Below are 19,628 nucleotides of genomic sequence, written 5' to 3'. Positions count from 1 at the left end.
TGTCCTGTTGCGGCCTCAATGCCAAACAACTGCCGCTTCACATAATGGCGGCGCCACTTTCTGGGGCGAGAGTTTCCTGCGCAGATATTTATTTGCGCCGGCGCCAAAATGGCGCTAAAGTAGCGCCGGGAAATTTGAATTAAAATTAAGTTAGCCAATATTTAAAAATTTTAATAATTTATTTTATTGAAAAATTATTAAAAAAAAAAAAAAAATATTACATGTAATAGAAAATTTTAAAAATTACACATGCAATTTTTTAAAAATATTTTTTTGTTATAATTGAATAAATAGCCGACATTTAAAAATTTTAATTTTATTTTATTTATGAAAATAAAACTAAAAAAATATTTTTTCAAAATTGCACTTCAAGTTTTTCGAATTTTTTACAAATGAAATTTTTTTAAAAATTATTTTGTAATAATTTTTTTATTATAAAATTGAAATGATTTAACTTTAAATTAACGCACTTGTCGCAATTGAAACTCATCCGAAAATAACCGGACTCATCCGACACTCGATAAACACCCATACAAACTCATATATCTGCCACGAATGAGTGTAACATCCCGGATCCCGCATCGCGAGTGGCGAGCTGGCTACCAGAGGGCCAACAGGGAAAATGGCCGAGAATATTCCTTGTGTTGCTGGTAAGTTCTTTTACATAAAATTTATAATAATTAAAACCTCTTTGGTCGTACTTCTCCTTTAAAATAATTCTATCGAAACCTGCCTTGAATATTTTCCCAAAAAATTTCCCCCCGAGCCTCACACAAATTAGTCACTGATAGGTTAAAATTGTCGAAAAATATCAACACGTTAGTGTGTCGTGTATATTTAATTAATATAATATAACTGTATCGCCTGATGTTCTGATGATGTCCATGATGACGGTGTAATAATGAAATGATTATTTTCAGTGAGAGGATCCACCGGCATAAGCGTGAGCAATGGCCCTCCGAGGTACGAGGAAGTGTCTTCCTTCGTCAAAGACGATGGTAGGAATTGCAAGTGTATGACATTCAGTCCAGATGGAAAATATTTCGCTTGGATCTCTGGACCCACTGTTAAAATAGTGTCGTGCAGTACTTGGGCTGTCGTTACTGTTATTGAAAAGCCCAAAGTATGTGCTCTACAATTTTCAACACTCGGGACCTATTTAATGACGTGGGAGCCTTTCATCGGTAAATTTTTTTATTAAAAATTATTATTGTTTTATTATTTTATTACAAGTTTATTAATAATTATTTATTTATTTTTTTTATTAGTATCAGCAGCTAATCCTCAAGGTAACCCTCAGCTCCACATTTGGAAGTCGGAAAACGGCGAGCATGTCCAAAGTTTTACTCAAAAACGTCAAATTGATTGGTGAATATTTTTTTTTAATTTATAATTTTTTTTAAATATATGAAAAAAAAAATTTTTTAATTAATTATGGCAAAAAAAAATTGACACGTAGAAATAAAAAAAAATTATATTAATTACAGGGAGCCCCAGTGGTCAGATGACGAAAAAATCTGCGCGATCCTGATCAACACGGACATAGTAATCTATGAGAACGCAGATTTCGGAAAAGTCGTTCACCGTATAAACGTAACGAAAGCCGGAAGATTTAAAGTAGCTCCTGGGTGTGCTCCGTATTACATAGTAATCTACACGCCAGGTAAAACGGGACAGCCGTCGTTGGCCCGACTATTCGAATATCAGAAATTGGACAGCGCACAAGCCTTGGCGACCAAGAGTTTCTTTCAATCCGACAGAGTGGACTTTTACTGGAACTCGAAGGGAACCAGTGTGTTGATTATGACAAGCATGGACATCGACAAGACTGGAGCTTCGTATTACGGTAAGCAGGCGCTGCACTACCTCAGTACGAAGGGAGACACGGCGATAGTAACTCTAGGAGAGGAAGGTCCAATCCACGAGTTGTCATGGTCGCCAAAAGGCAACGAGTTTGCGGTGATTTATGGTTTTATGCCGTCCAAAGCCACTCTGTTCAACTTAAAGTGCGATCCGGTTTTTGAGTTCGGGAAGAAACATCGTAATAGCATTTATTACAATCCTCATGGTAATATTTTATTGCTCGGTGGGTTCGGGAATTTACGAGGAGGCATTGAGCTCTGGGACATGAATAAGAGGAAATTAATTGCTCAAGCTGACGCAGCAGATACTACTTTGCTCCACTGGTCGCCGGACGGTCAGCATTTTATGACTGCCACCACTGCTCCGAGGTTGCGTATGGCTAATGGGTTCAAAATCTGGCACTACTCCGGGACTCTGCTCTACGAGAGGCCGTGGAACAAGCAGGAAGAACTCTGGGAAGTCATCTGGCAGCGGTTTCCAGTAAATTCATTTCCCGAGCAGGAAATTAGTTACAAGGCTGTGGAGGGTATTGCGCCCAGTGCTCCTCAGGCTTCCAAGCAAGTCTACCGACCTCCTTCGGCCCGTGGTCGCACGATAAACTTCAAACTCCATGACGACGTCGATGACAACAACCCCGCGAAGAAAAACCCCGACAATGCTCCGTCAAAGATCACGCTTAAGACCAAAAAGAAGCGCGAGGCCAAAAAAGCCAAGAAAGTATTGGAAGCTAACGCGCAGAAAAATAATTCTAACGGACAAGAAAATGATCCAGCGCCTAATCCCACGCCGAAACTCAAACTTACGACACCTGATCCTGATCTCACCGATGATCCTCAGAAAAATAAAAAAATTAATTTCATTAAAAATGTAAGTAATTAATTTTTAAAAAAAATTTTTTTTTGGAGTAATTAATTAATTAATTAATTAATTAATTAATTTTTTTTTTTTTTTTTTTTTTTTTTTTTACAGAAACTGAAGACTATAAATAAATTAAAAGAGCTGCAAGCTACTGGTAAACGATTAGAAAAAAATCAAGTTGAGAAAATAAATAAAGAACAAGAACTCCAGCTTAAGCTTGCTGAGCTCACGTTATGATCTAAAGTTATCCTCCCATTGATAATTGTATAATTAAGTCTATGAACTGTAACACTCTGATCTTGAAATTACTTCCAAAATGTTAAATTAATATCAGTGTTGTCTTGAAAAAAAAAGTACAGATTGTTTGTAACGATAGCGTAATATTTATGGATTAATTGAGATTGCTTATTATCACAAATGAGTAAATAAAATGAGTTAAATTAATATTGTACGTGTACAAAAATGTAAAATTATAAACAAAATCTACTGCATAATAAATACTTGGGATAAGGTGCTAGATATTTACTTTCAATTGTTTTATTATTTACTCTACTTTCCAGTTTTTAAAGATTTTGTTGTAAAAACATTTTTAAAAATGTAAATTGTAGAAGTTTAAGTGAATTTATTTTCTTTAATGTTTATTCATGATTAATAATAACTTTATCTGACTCATGTGTCTGCAGAGATAAATTCAATGATTTACTGATTAATTATTATGTAAAAATTTTTTATACTTTTATCTTGTTACTTGTTTCATTACTCAATTTGTAAAATGATTATTATTTTTTTGGAGTAATTAAATAATTTTTTTTTTTTTTTTTTTAATAAAGCATGCTGAAGTTAGCTGACAGTTGTCAAATTTTTTGAGTTTTTGAAAAAAAATTAATTGCAATCGAAAAAAACGTTTTAAAAATAAAAAAAAAATTTTTTAACTATAATTAAATAGCTCTAAAATTATAAAAAATAATTTTTAACACAACTTAACTTGAGTGTCTTTAAAATTCGACATCTACGTCTCCAATTTAAATGAAATTTAATAATACTGAAGTTAACGGTCAGCTGTCAATTTAAAAAAATTTTTCTAATAAATTAATTACAATAAAAAAATTCTTCTAAGAATTTTTATTAATTATCACACGTGGAATTATTTAATTAAATTTTTTTTATAATAATTTAATTGTTATAAAAATCCAAAAAAATTTTGAATATCTGTCAACTTCAGTGTTATCAAAAATTTATCTATATTGTGGTAGAAAAATAATAAAAACAATAGTATAAAATAAAGAATGAAAATATTGGTTTGAGAAAGGGTAGAGAAGTTGTTGGTGGTGGTGGTGCTACTGGTGCGATGGTAGCGCCGGTGATAGTCATGTTTACAAGTTAGCCGTGAGTTTTTAACGTCACGTCAAAAAAGTGCAACGCGAGTTATACGAGCATTTACTATGTAAAGGTGCGTTTTATTATTAAATATAACAATATTACTGGGCGTGTGTAGTGTCATCATAAATAACCACACGAAAACAATAACCCCCCAGTAATTAAATATATCTATTAGATTATTAAACGCTCCGAATACATTTGCAGTGCTAATCGTTAGGAAGGTCGCCATTTTGTATGAGGAGGCCCGGTTGAACAAACGGCCGACTGAAAAATAATAATTAACGACACACCGCCTTATTAAGACCGTTGACAACCCATTACACCAGTAATCCTTTGGGATCATCACCCGGTGTACTTACACTTAGTCCCGGTATTTTTAAAATAATTACCAATAAACATTTATTGCCCGAGTGTATATCTCGAAATACGTCGGTAGACTACGCCACTTTTTTTTGTCATTCTGTGTGCTGCAAGTATGTGAAAATTTTTGCATGCTCACGTATTCTCACCGCTGCTATTAATTGTAATAATTACCTACAATACAAATTTTTATCAAGTAAATTATTTATTTTTTTTTTTAGTGTTTGCTTCTCTCTGTTGCATGGACGATTATCATCATTGACACTATAAAAAACTCATCAGTAAATGGTAATAGTTCGGGTTTAATATTTAATATCTATTTAAATGTCTACAAAGACGGCCGAGTATGACTACGACAACGATAGCGACGACGTGACACGGCATTGTCTTTTTTATCGTAACAGCCAAGAGGGAAGTCAATCATCTAATCTAATTTGGCTGTTGGCGTAACCGAATCCTGGCACTTTTACATACTTTACTCATTCTAACGCTTTCTCATTCTCATTGTAACAACTCTGTATAAATACGTATACATATACCTATACCTACAATGCATATATATATATATATATATATATATATATATATATACTCATACTTACTAGTACGTGCATATACAGATATATATATATATATATATATATATATATATATATATATATATATATATATATATATATAAGTACGATTATTATTATTTTATCTATTTAACGGCTAAATTGTATGATATATTTGACGGGTACAATTTACACGATATACTTTCAGAAATTTAGGGCCAGTTTTTCAATTCGAGATAAAATTTTATTCTATGCTAAAATATATATTTCGGCTGTCCAATTTTAAGACACAGTAACTCCAAAATTTTTATATCTGATTTTTTCTAGTATGGCTGCAGTTTTTATAACTTTATGACTTTAATTTCAAGTACTATTTTTATTTAATATTTATATTCGAGTATTTTCTATTCACAAAATAAATTTTTCATCAATTTTTCAAAAATTGTCACATGTAAAAAACTTGAAAAACTATAAGTACAATTTTTTATGATTATCTTTTTAGTTGTAATTTAATTAATGGAAAAAAAAAAAAATCAAAATAATAATTTTATCCTGGATAAAATTTTATCTTGGATTATGATTTTTTATTTTACAAAAAATGACAATTTGGGCTTTTGTTATTGACTTTAATATCGGAGTGTTTGTCTAATAATTTATGATGTTTGACTGTTTCAGATAATGTAGACATAGGTTATTGAAACGAGGCCTCTAGGATATATCTAATAAAGCAAAGAATACTAAATAAATAATAAAATAAATATATATATATATATATATATATATATATATATATATATATATATATATATATATACTTAATTAAATGCAAGTGTATGAATGGTTGCTGTTGATGGTGTAGCATTGTTGGGACGACTTACAGAAATACGAATTGGAGTAATAGACCGGAATAAAAAATGACAATCGCTACAAGAGGTCAGGGGGTTGGCATAGATCCACCGGAGAGCCAGCAGACGACACAGGTGGCACAAGTAGCACAGGTTGAACAAGACGATGCGCTAAATCGAAGAATAAGGAGTACTGAAACCGAATTGGAGGATATTACTCGAAGATTTGCCAGAGAGGTACTTTTTTGTGCCTTAATTATTTTTATTTAATATTGTTATTTATTTTTTTTTCATTTTTTTTTTTTTTTTTTTTTTTTTTTTTTTTCATTTTTTAAAGATGACACTGTTTAAATCACAACAAGCATTAGAGAACTCTAATTCAGAGGTTCATTTGACTGATAATGTACAAACAGAGTCGACTAATGAGACTGCTACGTCAACTGATGAAAATAATCAGCTTAAAGTTAAGCGGGACTTTCCACATACTAAATTGGCTATGTTAGATGAAAAAATAACAAGTTCACGTTGGGTCGTGCCTGTTCTCCCGGATCAAGAGTTGGAGTGTCTATTGGAAGCCAGTATAGATTTGTGTAAAAGAGGTTTGTTGGCGTTTATTATTAAACAGTTGATTGATTGATTTATTTATTTATTTATTTACTTTGTTTGTCGATAAAGTATTTATTTAAATCGGTGACTTGATGTTGTAGGGCTTGATGTACACAGCGAAGCGTGCCAGCGTTTTTTTCGAGAGGGCTGCACTATTTCCTTCACTAAAATTCTCACCGATGACGCTGTCAACAGTTGGAAGCCTCACATACATAATTGTATTAACGCTAACTGCGAGAGATTGATTGAACTGTGTGTCCTCAAGCTAGACCAAGATTGGTTTCCCCTCCTCGATCTCCTGGCCATGGTTTTCAATCCGAACAATAAATTTCATACCTTCAACGCAGCTAGAATTTCTGAATCCGTTCCACCTGGCTCGAGTAATATTCCGGATGAAGAGCTTTATGCTCGGCCCTCGCCAGACCTCAGGAATCCTCGCGGATGGCTGGTTGATTTAATCAACAGGTAAATAATTAATTAATTATTTAAAAAAAAATTTTTTTTAATCATGATATTTATTTATGCTTCACAGATTTGGTAACCTTGGTGGGTTTGATATTTTATTATCAAGATTTCAAAGTGGAGTAAATCTTACAATACCTGTAATATACGCGTTAATACGACCCTTTGGTCTCTGTTATGAACTACTGACTGTTCATACGATAGTTAAATATCTAATGCCCATAACTGTAAGTTGGAAATTTATTTAAATTATTTTATTTTCGATTAATTAATATTATATATGTTTTCAAATTAAATTAGGATATAGTGCCTGTAATATTGGACGAATTAACGGACGAAGAGTTAAAAAAAGAGGCGAAAAATGAATCGAAAAATGACGCTATTTCGGCCATAATAAAAGCCATGAAAAATTTAGTATCACGTGTACCGCATCAAGAAGTAATGATAAGAAATTTAGAAGTATTGAGACTGAAAATGATTTTAAGACTTTTACAAATTTCATCATTTAACGGTAAAATGAATGCACTTAATGAAGTAAACAAAGTAATAACAAGTGTAAGTTATTACCCTCACCGAAATCCGACGCTTGAGGACGAGGAGTGGTTAACCGCAGAGCGTATGGCCAAGTGGATAAAGGACAATGATGTATTGGAAATAGTATTACGGGACTCACTGCATCAGCCGCAGTACGTCGAGAAGCTCGAGAAGATCCTGCGGTTCATTATAAAGGAGCGAGCGTTAACGCTCGAGGACCTGGACGCGGTCTGGGCAGCCCAGGCCGGCAAGCACGAGGCGATAGTCAAGAACATCCACGACTTGCTCGCCAAACTGGCGTGGGACTTTAGTCCCGAGCAGTTGGACCATCTTTTCGAGTGCTTTCAGACCAGCTGGAAGACTGCGAATAAAAAGCAGCGAGAAAAATTGCTGGAGCTGATTCGCCGGCTGGCTGAGGATGACAAGGACGGTGTGATGGCCCACAAAGTATTGACTTTATTCTGGAATCTAGCTCACTCGGACGAAGTCCCGACGGAGATAATGGATCAGGCGCTTAATGCCCACGTTAAAATTCTAGACTACTCTTGCTCTCAAGATCGAGACGCTCAAAAGACAGTCTGGCTAGATAAATGTGTGGAGGAATTAAAAAGCGGCGACAAGTGGGCACTACCTGCGTTGAAGCAGATTAAAGAAATTTGTACGCTGTACGAGCCAAATCCGAATATGGGAAACAACCAACGCAGTCATCACGTTTATTATCGCCAAGAAGTTATCGATCGATTGCAAAATCAACACAGTGTTGTTATTCTTGTGACAAATAGTTTAACAAATTACATGGACAAAGTGCGACAGCTCGTAAAAGAAAACTCAGATATTGACGCAATGACCTTCATGCCCGATGGACGATACAATCATATTCTCCAGGTCCAGGAGAGACTTAATTTTTTACGTTTCTTACTTAAAGACGGACAGCTGTGGTTGTGCGCCGAGCAGGCCAAACAAATTTGGCAGTGCTTAGCGGAGCTAGCGGTCTTTGTGTCAGATCGTGAAGCCTGCTTCAGGTGGTTCTCTAAATTAATGGGCGAAGAGCCGGATCTCGATCCCGCGATCAATAAAGATTTTTTTGAGAATAACATTCTTCAATTAGATCCTACGCTGCTAACCGAGAGCGGGATCAAGTGTTACGAGCGTTTTTTTAAAGCTGTAAACTCTAAGGAAGGAAGGCTTAAAACAAAACGCCGGACTTATTTAATGGACGATGTAGATTTAATCGGGAGTGATTATCTTTGGCGGGTAATCACCAATTGTCCTGAAGAAATAGCTTGTCGGGGTATTGAACTTTTAAAGGAAGTAAACACAAATTTAGGACCAAAGCTACAATCAACAGTGCTGAGTTTTCATGAAACTTTTATAGCTGAATGTATGGATAGATTAAAAGCTCACTACGATACCGTCTCAATACTCACGGGAGTAACCTCCGATGACAAAGGCGAGGCTAAAGATGAAAAAGAATACAACAAAATAACAATGGAGGCACTGAAAATGTGCCGGGTTATGAGAGTGCTGCAGGAGTATATTAACGAGTGTGACACCGCATTCCCAGTAGAGCGTAAAATATTGCCGCTGCATCGTGCAGCTCGCGGCAAACACATGTCGCTGATTCTCCGTTTAGTAAGCCCGGGGAGAAATATCGACGACATTGACGTTTACACTCACAGCAACGACACCCTGGCGTCTCTGAGGCGGCAGATACTCCGTAGAACAAAGGCCAACGGTACGAATGTTAAATTAGATTTGTACATCAATGGCGAGTCTTTGGACCAAGCGGACGACCGCAAGCTCCTTTCGCAGATCCCTCTGAGGGACAAAATGCTGCTGTCTGCAAAATTGAGCCAGATGCACAGCAACATCCCCAGCTCGCCGGACAGCAGCTCAGACAGCTCAACAAGTTCTCCACACCATCCTTACGACGGTCCTAATTTCGAGGCTGAAAATAGCTTACCAGGAGTGGTGATGTCGCAAAGACCCCACTACGTCACTTTCTTCTTTCAACTGGCAGACCTGGGGTGCACTCTGAAGCACTCACAGCTGAGAGACGCCGCGAGGAACCTCCTGCAGCTGGTTCCACCAGACACTCTTACGGTGGCTCGACTACAGTGGCTCTTTGGTCATTATAGAGAAGAGGAGGGCGCTGTTAACCAGCACTGCAACGAACAAAACACCAGTGTGGATACTTTGTTTTTCGCGGCGAGTCCCAGCCAAGTTTTGTACAACTTAGAGGTACTGTACACGCTGCTGATGCCAGCGCTGGACCCCACTTCCGAGAAGGCCTTTGAATTTCAGTACAATTTTATTAAAAGCGGAGAAGCTGGTGTTATTTTGGACATGCTGACTAAAAATAAATTCCTACCGAACGCCGATGAGACAACCAAGCGCTCCGCGTATTTGACTGTTTTAAAACTCTGTAAATTGTTGTTGACAGTCGTAGGAAATGTCGTGGCTTGTGTCCTGGATGACATGCACCAGTCTGATAATCACGACACTCATTATCACAATAATCGAGGATTTATTGTAATTTTAAAGCAAGCGCTGCAAAATGTACCCAATCAAAACACGGAATACATGTTACGTAGCGTCGCGACTAAGTTGACTCAACATCTGGTTAACCAGATGCCTCCAGGCGGTACCGAGTCTGACCGTTGCTGTCAAATGTTTATGCAAGCTGTCAATTTCGAATTGCCGGACATGCCGACAATACGTGCCATAATAAAGATAGCCTGGGCTGCTTCTACCGGGAATCTCAATAATGTTGACGCTTCTACCGATGTGCTTCACACGATGCATGAAGCTAACCAGCGAGACCCAAGGCCGATAGAAGCCAATGACATTTTAGTGTGTAAAGAAGCTCTGGAAGTGCTGACAATAGCCCTGGTTCTAAATCCAAATGCGTTGACCAACTTGACGAGGGATAAAATGTGGCACACATTTCTCACGGACCTAGTGCTAGTCAGCGTGTCCAGGATAGTGAGGATGGCCGCTGCTGAGCAATTTCTTCTTATATCTACTTATTGTAGCAACCATCAGTCTTTTCAATTAAATTTAATGGTCTTATTCAGCGTTTTAAATACAACTGTTACCGAAAATGCGCGTCAGAGTCAAGAGTACTTTCAGCTTTTGTGCAGATTACTTAACTACGCTCACATATCTTCGTGTCCGCTGCCCTCCGCTGAAGCTCTGCTGAACATCGAGATATCCTGGCTGAAAAAAGTCCGAAACAATGTAATAGAAACTGGAGAGACCCAGGTCGAGGATGCTCTGCTGGAGGGTCATTTAAGTTTCACCAAAGAACTTTTGGCTTTTCTTCCGCTGTCGAAGAAATTCGAGCTGGGCTCAGACGAGAAGCGCGGTGGGACTTTGATAAAAGAACTGGTGAATGATTTTATTTTTCCAGCTTCGAGGTTGATGCTGCAGCTACGCAGCACTGTAGAATTGTCCTCGCCGCAAGCCAGCCCAGTCTGCACGACTCCGCAGTCAACCAGCGCGGCGTTTGACCTCCTGGTCGGGCTGTGTGTCGGCTGCGTACCGAATATGAAACTTCTAGTCACGATGCTCACAGACATGTTTTACTCCGAGAGAGACGAGCCCCTTGTAGAGTGGGACTACCTGCCGCCAGTCGGCCCCAGACCGCTCAAAGGGTTCGTCGGGCTGAAGAACGCCGGGGCTACTTGCTACATGAACTCTGTTTTGCAGCAACTCTACATGGTTGAGAGCATTCGCGTAGGATTGTTGACAGCCGAGGGAGCTGCTACGGACTTGAATGAAGACTTCTCCGGGGAAGAGCGCGTAGATGGTGAACAGACTATCGAGGCTAGTGATAATGACACCAACGAGGAGAAGTGCGGCGTTGATGAGTCTAGAAAAGAATACAATATTGGAATTCTTAAGCAAGTTCAAGCGATTTTTGGACACCTGGCTTACAGTAAATTGCAGTACTACATACCGCGTGGTCTCTGGAAACACTTTAAGCTTCAAGGCGAGCCGGTTAATCTGAGAGAACAACAGGACGCGGTTGAATTTTTTATGAGCTTAGTCGAGAGCTTAGATGAGGCTCTCAAGGCGCTGGGTCACGAACAAATAATGGGAAAAATTCTCGGTGGGTCCTACAGCGATCAGAAAATTTGTAAAGGTTGTCCTCACAGGTATTCCAAGGAAGAGCCCTTTAGTGTTATTAGTGTAGATATTCGGAATCACAGTAATCTGCTTGATTCTCTCGAGCAGTATGTCAAGGGTGAACTTTTGGAGGGAGCTGATGCTTACCACTGCGACAAGTGCAACAAAAAGGTTTAAAAAATTTTTTGTCGTCATTTTTTCAAAAAAAAAAAAAAAAAAAAAATAAATAAATAAATAAATAAATATCGGCTAACTATCGGCTAACTTAATTTTTATTATATTTTTTTACTTTGCTTTAGTTTAATAATTTAAATTAATTTTTTTTTTTTTTTTTTAGGTTGTTACTGTAAAACGACTGTGTGTCAAAAAACTTCCGCCGGTTCTGGCAATTCAATTGAAGCGTTTTGAATATGATTTTGAACGAGTCTGTGCAATTAAGTTTAACGATTACTTTGAATTCCCAAGGGATTTAGACATGGAGCCTTACACTGTCAGTGGGCTTGCTAAACTCGAAGGGGAAGTTATTGACTGTGATTATGAGGAAATTAATAAAGGTACTTGTACCAAGTATCAGCTGACTGGTATTGTTGTTCACAGCGGACAAGCTAGTGGTGGTCATTATTATTCTTATATTCTACACAGGTAAATAATATATTTATTTATTTTTAATAATAGGATGTTAAATTATTTTTTATAATTTTTATAGGCAAAATGATGGGACTGCCAAGTGGTACAAATTCGATGATGGCGATGTAATTGAGTGTAAAATGGAAGAGGAAGAAGAAATGAAGACTCAGTGCTTTGGTGGTGATTATATGGGAGAAGTATTCGATCAAATGTTAAAACGCATGAACTTCCGGCGTCAAAAGAGATGGTGGAATGCGTATATGCTTTTTTATACGAGATTAGACGTTGAAGAAAATTCTCTTATGAAAAGTTTTAATGAATTGTCTTTATGTAAGTTTTTAAAATATTTATTTAATTGAAATCAATAGACATGTTAATATATATATATATATATATATATATATATATATATATATATATATATATATATATTACATTAATATAATTTATTTATAGATACCAAATTGGGAGTAATGAAAATGCCACCAGCAATAGAATATAGCGTCCGCAAACAGAATATTAAATTTATGCATAACCGAAATCAATTCAGCGCTGAGTATTTCCAATTTATCAGGAAATTAGTTTCGTGTAATGCACCACACGTATTGAACCGCCAGAACCTGAACGACAAAATGCCAGCGGAGGCGGAAGAATTATCAATGCTATCAGTCCAACTAGCATCTCGATTTTTATTTTACACGGGATTCCACACAAAGAAAACACTGCGAGGTACCGCAACCGATTGGTACGACATTCTCAGCCACCACTTACGGTGCAGCAAAGCAGTGCGTTCGTGGTTCGCCCACAACGTGTTATTCAACCACCCTCACAGATTCTGCGAGTACTTGCTAAGCTGTCAAACGACCGAAGTAAGAACCACATTCATGAAGATCCTGGTGTTCCTGGCGCACTACTCTCTGCACGACGGGCCTTGTGCTCCTCCGAGCTTCAACGCGCCTTCAATTCTCTTAGATCCAACCGCGACTCTCAGCGACCACCTGCTCCACGCAGTATTGTCTCTCTTGCATCGCGAAATATCTGACCACGGAAGACATCTGCCGCACTACTTCTCGCTGTTTCACTCGTACGCGAACCTCGGACTGGATGAGAAAGCTCAGCTGCTGAAGCTGAATGTCCCGGTGACGTTTATGCAAGTCGCGATTGACGAAGGGCCTGGACCGACAATAAAATATCAGTATCCCGAGCTGACGAAGCTTCATCAAGTAGTCAGCATGCTGATCCGCTGCTGCGACGTTTCTTCTAAGTGCCAGTCGAGTATGGCGCAAGCTGGCGTTCAAGTTCTGCCCAATCCTTATGGAGATCCTTCGTGCCAACCGGATTACTTAATGCCCATCCAGTCTCAAGCCGTCGACATTCTCTTCATTCGCACGACTTACATGAAGAAATTAATCGAAGACGCTAATGTCACCGAGGACACTCTCAAACTGCTGCAGTATTGCTGTTGGGAAAACCCACATCTCTCACGGACTGTCCTCAGCGAGCTGCTCTGGCAGATAGGCTTCGCGTACACTCACGAGCTGAGACATCACATAGACCTTCTGCTGTCCATGCTGCTGATGGAAGACTCCTGGCAAACTCACAGAATTCACAACGCTCTCAAAGGAGTCCCTGACGAGAGGGAGGGACTTTTTGAAACTATTATCAAGAGCAAAAATCATTACCAAAAACGCGCGTATCAGTGCATCAAGTGTATGGTTCAATTGTTCAGCAAGTGCCGAACTGCTCATCATTTGCTCTACCAAAATATTGAATTGAAGAGAAAGTGGAACCATGCTATCGACTGGTTGCAAGAAGAACTTGAAAAACGCCCGTATACATCCGCGCCTCCTTATACTCATGCTTATAATAATTGGTCCCCTCCGACCCAATCTAATGAGTCGACTAATGGGTACTTTTTGGAACGCAGTAACAGTGCTAAGAAAACTTTAGAGCGTGCCTTTGAACTTTGCCCTGAAGAAGAGCCTGAAGTTGAGGAGGTTAATGAGGAATATTATAAACGAGGAAGTAATTCACAGTGGGTTCCTGGATCTGAAAGGTAATTTATTTTTAATTATTTAGGTCAACATTTTTTTAATTTTTTAATTACAACAATTTGAAAAAAAAATTAAAAAATGTTTATTGTTTTTTTTTTTTTAAGGTATACTGGTCAACCGGATGTAACAGTAACGCAGCAAATGCAAGAAGAAAGTGAACAGCAGCAAGAAAAGCAACAACCTACGCCGTCACCTGTTCATATACCTCACGTGAGTCAAGTACAGACTTCTCAAAACCCAGAGTCACCTCAAAACAGTAGTCAGGATCCATAATGAGCGTCGGTGTTGCTCAATCGGTGTTTACGCGATCACGACAACGTTCTGTTGAGTAATGAATTTTTCGCAAGAGCCGGTTGATCATTTAAAATATTTAATCTGACTCGACACGACTATTGTACAGTTGGAGTAAACATTTTTTTAATTTGTTACTGGACGCGCATATTTTTAACGTTATATCAGGTCAACTGGATCGTCGCCGGTCACTGTAGTTTCTAACAAAAAAAAATCAATTATTTAATGGTAATGATAATGATAATAATAATAATAATAATAATAATAATAATAATAATAATAATAATAATAATAATAATAATGTTAACGAGCAGAAGAGTGACAGAGAAATTAAGTGTGTAGTTGTGGCCGGTCACACGATTAAGTTGTACAAATGTATAGCGAGAAATAGTGATTTATGGTGGGATCCAGTCTCTTATCAATTATTAAATCGTAAGCGATGGCAATTTTACCGTAATTATTATTCTATGTAAATTTGAACATAATGTTTATTATTAATATTAATAAAAATAAAAAAAATAATTAAACGAGTGAATTAGAGTTCTTGCATCATGAGACAAAACCAGGACATACAGTACTCTTTGTACGGTAGAATTTAATTAACATGATAAATAATTAATAAAAAAATATATAAAACAATCTTGTCGGATCATATTTTAGTTTCTCATCTTGCTGTTCTATATCTGAGTCATTAAATATTAAAATCTAATGGAGTAATGACGATCAAAATAATACAATTTTGTACTTAATCGAACATAATTTATCAGTGACGAATAAAAAAACGTTAACGTTTATACAGTAACCAATTCTGGCAGTTTAAATATTAAATTTAGCTTCCCATAAATTATTATTGTTATTATTATTATTATTATTATTATTATTATTATTATTATTTTCTTTTTTATAATGAAAGTGAATGTATAACTGAAGTCGTGCCTTTCCTTTTGCACCCGTATATAAATTAAAAAAGCTTCCGCAACTCTAAAGTAGATGTCACTTCAGCGGCGCTTCTCGCAAGCGCTACGCTCATTTGACCGTAGTCTACATTTAGAACAGAATTTTTACACCGTATTGAATGTATAATAAATTAATCATACATTTTGGGGGCTTTGAAAATATATCTAGCCTTTGCAATGCCGAGGGAAGGTCCCGTATCATCGAAACTTATTTTTATAATTATAATTATAATAAAAAAGCCATTCGTAAAAATGTTTTTCCTCCGTATTTACGTTTTAGAGTCACTACACGAAAAAAATAAAATGATACTTGATATCATTCCAGATTATACTCAGTGATATCTTTAGAGAAAAAAATTTTTAGATAGTATTTAAAACAATATTTGACTATTTTAATGTCTAAAATTTTTTTATCACAGATATCACTGAGTATAATCTGGGATAATATCCAGTCATCTTGTTTTTTTAGTGTATAATTTAATAAATAATAAATTTTCGTTCGATTTAAAAGATCTAAAGTGTAACGTATGTTAGTAATTATTAAGATGGTTTATTTATTAATTTAATATTATTATTATTATTTAAATTCACATTATGAACATTAGTTCGAGCCATCGTTTTAGAGTTGTAGTAATCTTTTATTGCACTTTTTGTATTTATATTATTATTATTATTAGTTTTATTATTATTATTATTATCACTACTATTAATATCATTATTGTTTGCTGTAAGTTTAGCAATCGATTGCAACTCTAAATAATAATAACGTATGTTAGATAAAATATTTAATGAAAATAAAGTCATAGATAAGAATAATGAAAAAAAAAAATCGTGTGTGTATAAGAAGTTTAAATAATAAATAATAAAAAAAAAAATAATGAGACTAAATCAACGACTATCTCCCGACCAGGCCAGGAAATATCATCAATTGTAATTAATTACATTTAATAACTGATTTGTATTGTAACAGTGCGCCAAAATTATAAAAATTAAAATAATAATTGTAATAACAATTTTAATAATCTTTTACAAAGTTTACAAAGTGAGCGAGCGAGAGTGAGAGTTAAAAACTAATAAGTATGTAGATCAGTTCAAGTTAAAAATGGGTACCTAATATTATTCAGACATATATATGTACATATATACTGCTTTTTATATGTGATAAAAATTTATTATATTTCTATTATACATTGAGAGTGCAGCGCTGTTGTAAATCCTGGTTTTTTGTACACATTTAAACTCGTATAATAAGTTTTATTATTGCTATTATTTTTTTTTTTTTTTTTTGTTATTGACATTATAGTTGATAAATATTATTATTATTATTATTATTATTATTATTATTAATATTATAGTTATTATTATTTAATATTTAATTGTATTCTCATACGAGTGTAAAACGTTAATCGTTAATTATTTTTCAAACAGTATCGAATAACTGGATTTGAATGAAAATTTATAAATAAAATAAATAAAAAAAAATAATAAATAAACGTAATTAATGGCCATTATTATGCGGCATAATGATAGTTTATTGTCTCATACACACGATAATGTTGAATTTTATTATTATATAAAAATAATAACAGAAAACGAGTGAGTTGTTGGCTCGCTATTTACTCATTTAAAAGTAACAGAATTAAAAAAATAAAATAAACGGAACAATGCGTACCCCTCGCTGCTCAATTCCATATTAAGGACTTTTAATAAATCTGCATGGTTAATTATTATTTATTTATGTATTAGATGATTTCTCATAATGCAGTAATGTAAATTAAACACGTTAATTAATTAAAAAGAAAGTAAATTAATATTTCGTCTAAAATTTAGATTAAAATCAATGACAATGAAATTTAAAGCCAATTTTATTAACTGGGATTCTAGTCAGTGATGAAGAGCGTAAGAATTTTAATAAATCTCCAGTCGTCCGTTTAATTTAAAAAAAAAAAATAAAAAAAAAAAAACATACTTATTAAAATGTATTAATTAGTTGTCAACAATCGCGTCGAGAATAATAAATAAAGTTTGTTAATTATTTATCATGCCACTTAGATTTATTTTATTATTATTTAATTATATAAATTTATTTAAATAGATTTTAATTAAAATAAAAATATAAGAAAATAAATAATAATATTCTGAAGTATATTAAAATAATAATAATAAAATATATAAAAAAAGGATTTTTACCAAAGCCAATAAAACCGTCGTTATTTTCACTAACGCTTCGAATTAAAACTAAAATAATAATAAATAATTAATAATTGCTGTAAGCTGCTTAAAATAAAAATTTTTTTTTAAATCTATAATTTTTATAATTATTTTCTGGCGTTTTGTTAATTATTATTATTAATTTAATTGACGAAGCGAATCCGCGTTTGTTGCGGATCAACGCAGGTTTATTGAATACAAATACAATAACAAAAAAAAATTAAATAAAATGTTACGCTAAGTTTTACGACGAATAATTAAATATTTAAAGAAAAAATTTAATTGAAGAAATAATAATAATAATAATAAAAAGAGCGAATTGTAGGAAATCAATTTGTACATAAACTGCATAACAAATACTGAATATTAATACTAATTATTGTCATTAATAATATTAATTAAACAATTTTATTTAATTCAATATATATATATATATATATATATATATATATATATATATATATATATATATATATATATATATATTGATTTATTCATTTTAATTATTACTATTAATAATTTTTATTTGTTGCCAGGCACTGTGTTATGCAAATCATTGCAGGCATGTACTTTTTATCATTGTACTATATTTTATTGATTAATAATAATAATATTTCCTGGATAGCGTCGTTAATATTTAATTAAAGAAACATTCAACTGAACGGTGCTCGTGACTAAAATTATGTAATTTTTTGCCTATCACTCAAATCCTTTATTATTATAATTATAATTATTATTATTATATTCTTTGTTAATTTTATTAAAACTGGACTATAATAAATAATAATAATGATAAAAATAATTTAAAATGATGATGATAACAAAGAAGAAACAAACATAGAGATTAACGACTGCAATATTATACAATAATAACATTAGTAGAATAAAAGTTAATTAATAAAATAGCCAGACTATTTATTACTATAAATAAAAAAAAAAAAAAAGTATGGACTGGCTTGCAGTTTGTTATTTTCTATTTTAAATAAATACAATTACCTTAAATAAATAAAACGGAGTTAATTATCCGTATCCTGCATTGACCAATTATTCGACATAACCACAAATATTTATATTCATGATCAACTACCTATTCTATATAAAATTATATTATTATTATTTTGATTAAGTCTTTAGATAAATTATACAAACCTTAAAGGGCTAATAATTATTATATTATAATAATAATTTTGTAATATTTGTTAGTGGCATTTAATGTAAGCATTTTATTCCGCCTGAATATTGTTGCACCTGCAACAAAGTTTATGATCTGAAGTCAGCTGACAGCTGTCAAATTTTTTACAATTTAATTAAAATTATTTAAAAAATTTTTACTTAATTTTTTTTTATTTCCACACGTGGAAATTTTTTTCATAATAATTTAATTGATATAAAATTATAAAAAAATTTCTAATGTCAGTAAACTTCAGTGTTTTAAAAATAAAATTGATATTAATAATAGTGAAGTTAGCTGACAGCTGATGACACTGAAGTTGACAGATATAAAAATTTTTTTAGATATTTATAGCAATTAAATTATAAAAAAAAATTTAATTAAAAAGTTTCACATGTTAAAATTAATCAAAATTACAAGTGAAAATTTTTAGAAGCATTTTTCTATTGTAATTCATTTGTTAAAAAATTTTTTACAAGTGACAGCTGACCGCTAACTTCAGTATTGTAATTTTGAGGTTATACTCGCGTTGCAGGTTACATGTATTTTTTTCTAAACCAAATTAAGATGGACTATTCAGTGAAAAAGTGTATTATTGACGAATGTAATAAAATGTTGAATCATTTGGAATTATACTACAGTTCAATTACATGATCTTCACATGAAAATTAACTTAGAAAAAAAAATTGACGTTTAGAAATTAAAAAAAAAAAACTGCAAAT

At 33.9% G+C, this 19,628-nt stretch overlaps 2 protein-coding genes and 1 long non-coding RNA gene across 3 annotated transcripts; 2 read left to right on the top strand and 1 right to left on the bottom strand.

Moving 5' to 3' along the window:
* Window positions 1–493: 493 nt before the first annotated feature.
* Window positions 494–3,242, top strand: Eif2a (eukaryotic translation initiation factor 2A). The gene is made up of 5 exons (XM_074243409.1): window positions 494–650; window positions 921–1,184; window positions 1,269–1,368; window positions 1,488–2,730; window positions 2,833–3,242. The coding sequence occupies exons 1-5, from the start codon at window positions 623–625 to the stop codon at window positions 2,956–2,958; spliced, it is 1,761 nt and encodes a 586-aa protein (XP_074099510.1). The 5' UTR covers window positions 494–622; the 3' UTR covers window positions 2,959–3,242.
* A 2,617-nt stretch (window positions 3,243–5,859) lies between these two features.
* Faf (ubiquitin carboxyl-terminal hydrolase-like faf) lies at window positions 5,860–15,208 on the top strand. The gene is made up of 9 exons (XM_074259353.1): window positions 5,860–6,100; window positions 6,201–6,462; window positions 6,571–6,934; window positions 7,002–7,158; window positions 7,232–11,767; window positions 11,934–12,238; window positions 12,303–12,553; window positions 12,680–14,279; window positions 14,382–15,208. The coding sequence occupies exons 1-9, from the start codon at window positions 5,933–5,935 to the stop codon at window positions 14,548–14,550; spliced, it is 7,812 nt and encodes a 2,603-aa protein (XP_074115454.1). The 5' UTR covers window positions 5,860–5,932; the 3' UTR covers window positions 14,551–15,208.
* Window positions 15,209–15,411: 203 nt separating this feature from the next.
* On the bottom strand, window positions 15,412–19,475 carry LOC141538162 (uncharacterized). The gene is made up of 2 exons (XR_012481012.1): window positions 18,885–19,475; window positions 15,412–18,827 (listed from the first exon to the last, which is right to left on the bottom strand). It is a non-coding gene; the product is annotated as an uncharacterized LOC141538162 (long non-coding RNA).
* Window positions 19,476–19,628: the final 153 nt, after the last annotated feature.

The sequence above is a fragment of the Cotesia typhae genome, unplaced genomic scaffold (assembly GCF_013202065.1).
Source record: "Cotesia typhae breed Kobodo isofemale line unplaced genomic scaffold, CoteBio_Ctyphae contig_11, whole genome shotgun sequence".
Lineage (NCBI taxonomy): Eukaryota > Metazoa > Arthropoda > Insecta > Hymenoptera > Braconidae > Cotesia > Cotesia typhae.
The sequence above is the reverse complement of the archived record's forward strand: the minus strand, read 5'-3'. Positions and strand labels throughout refer to the sequence as shown.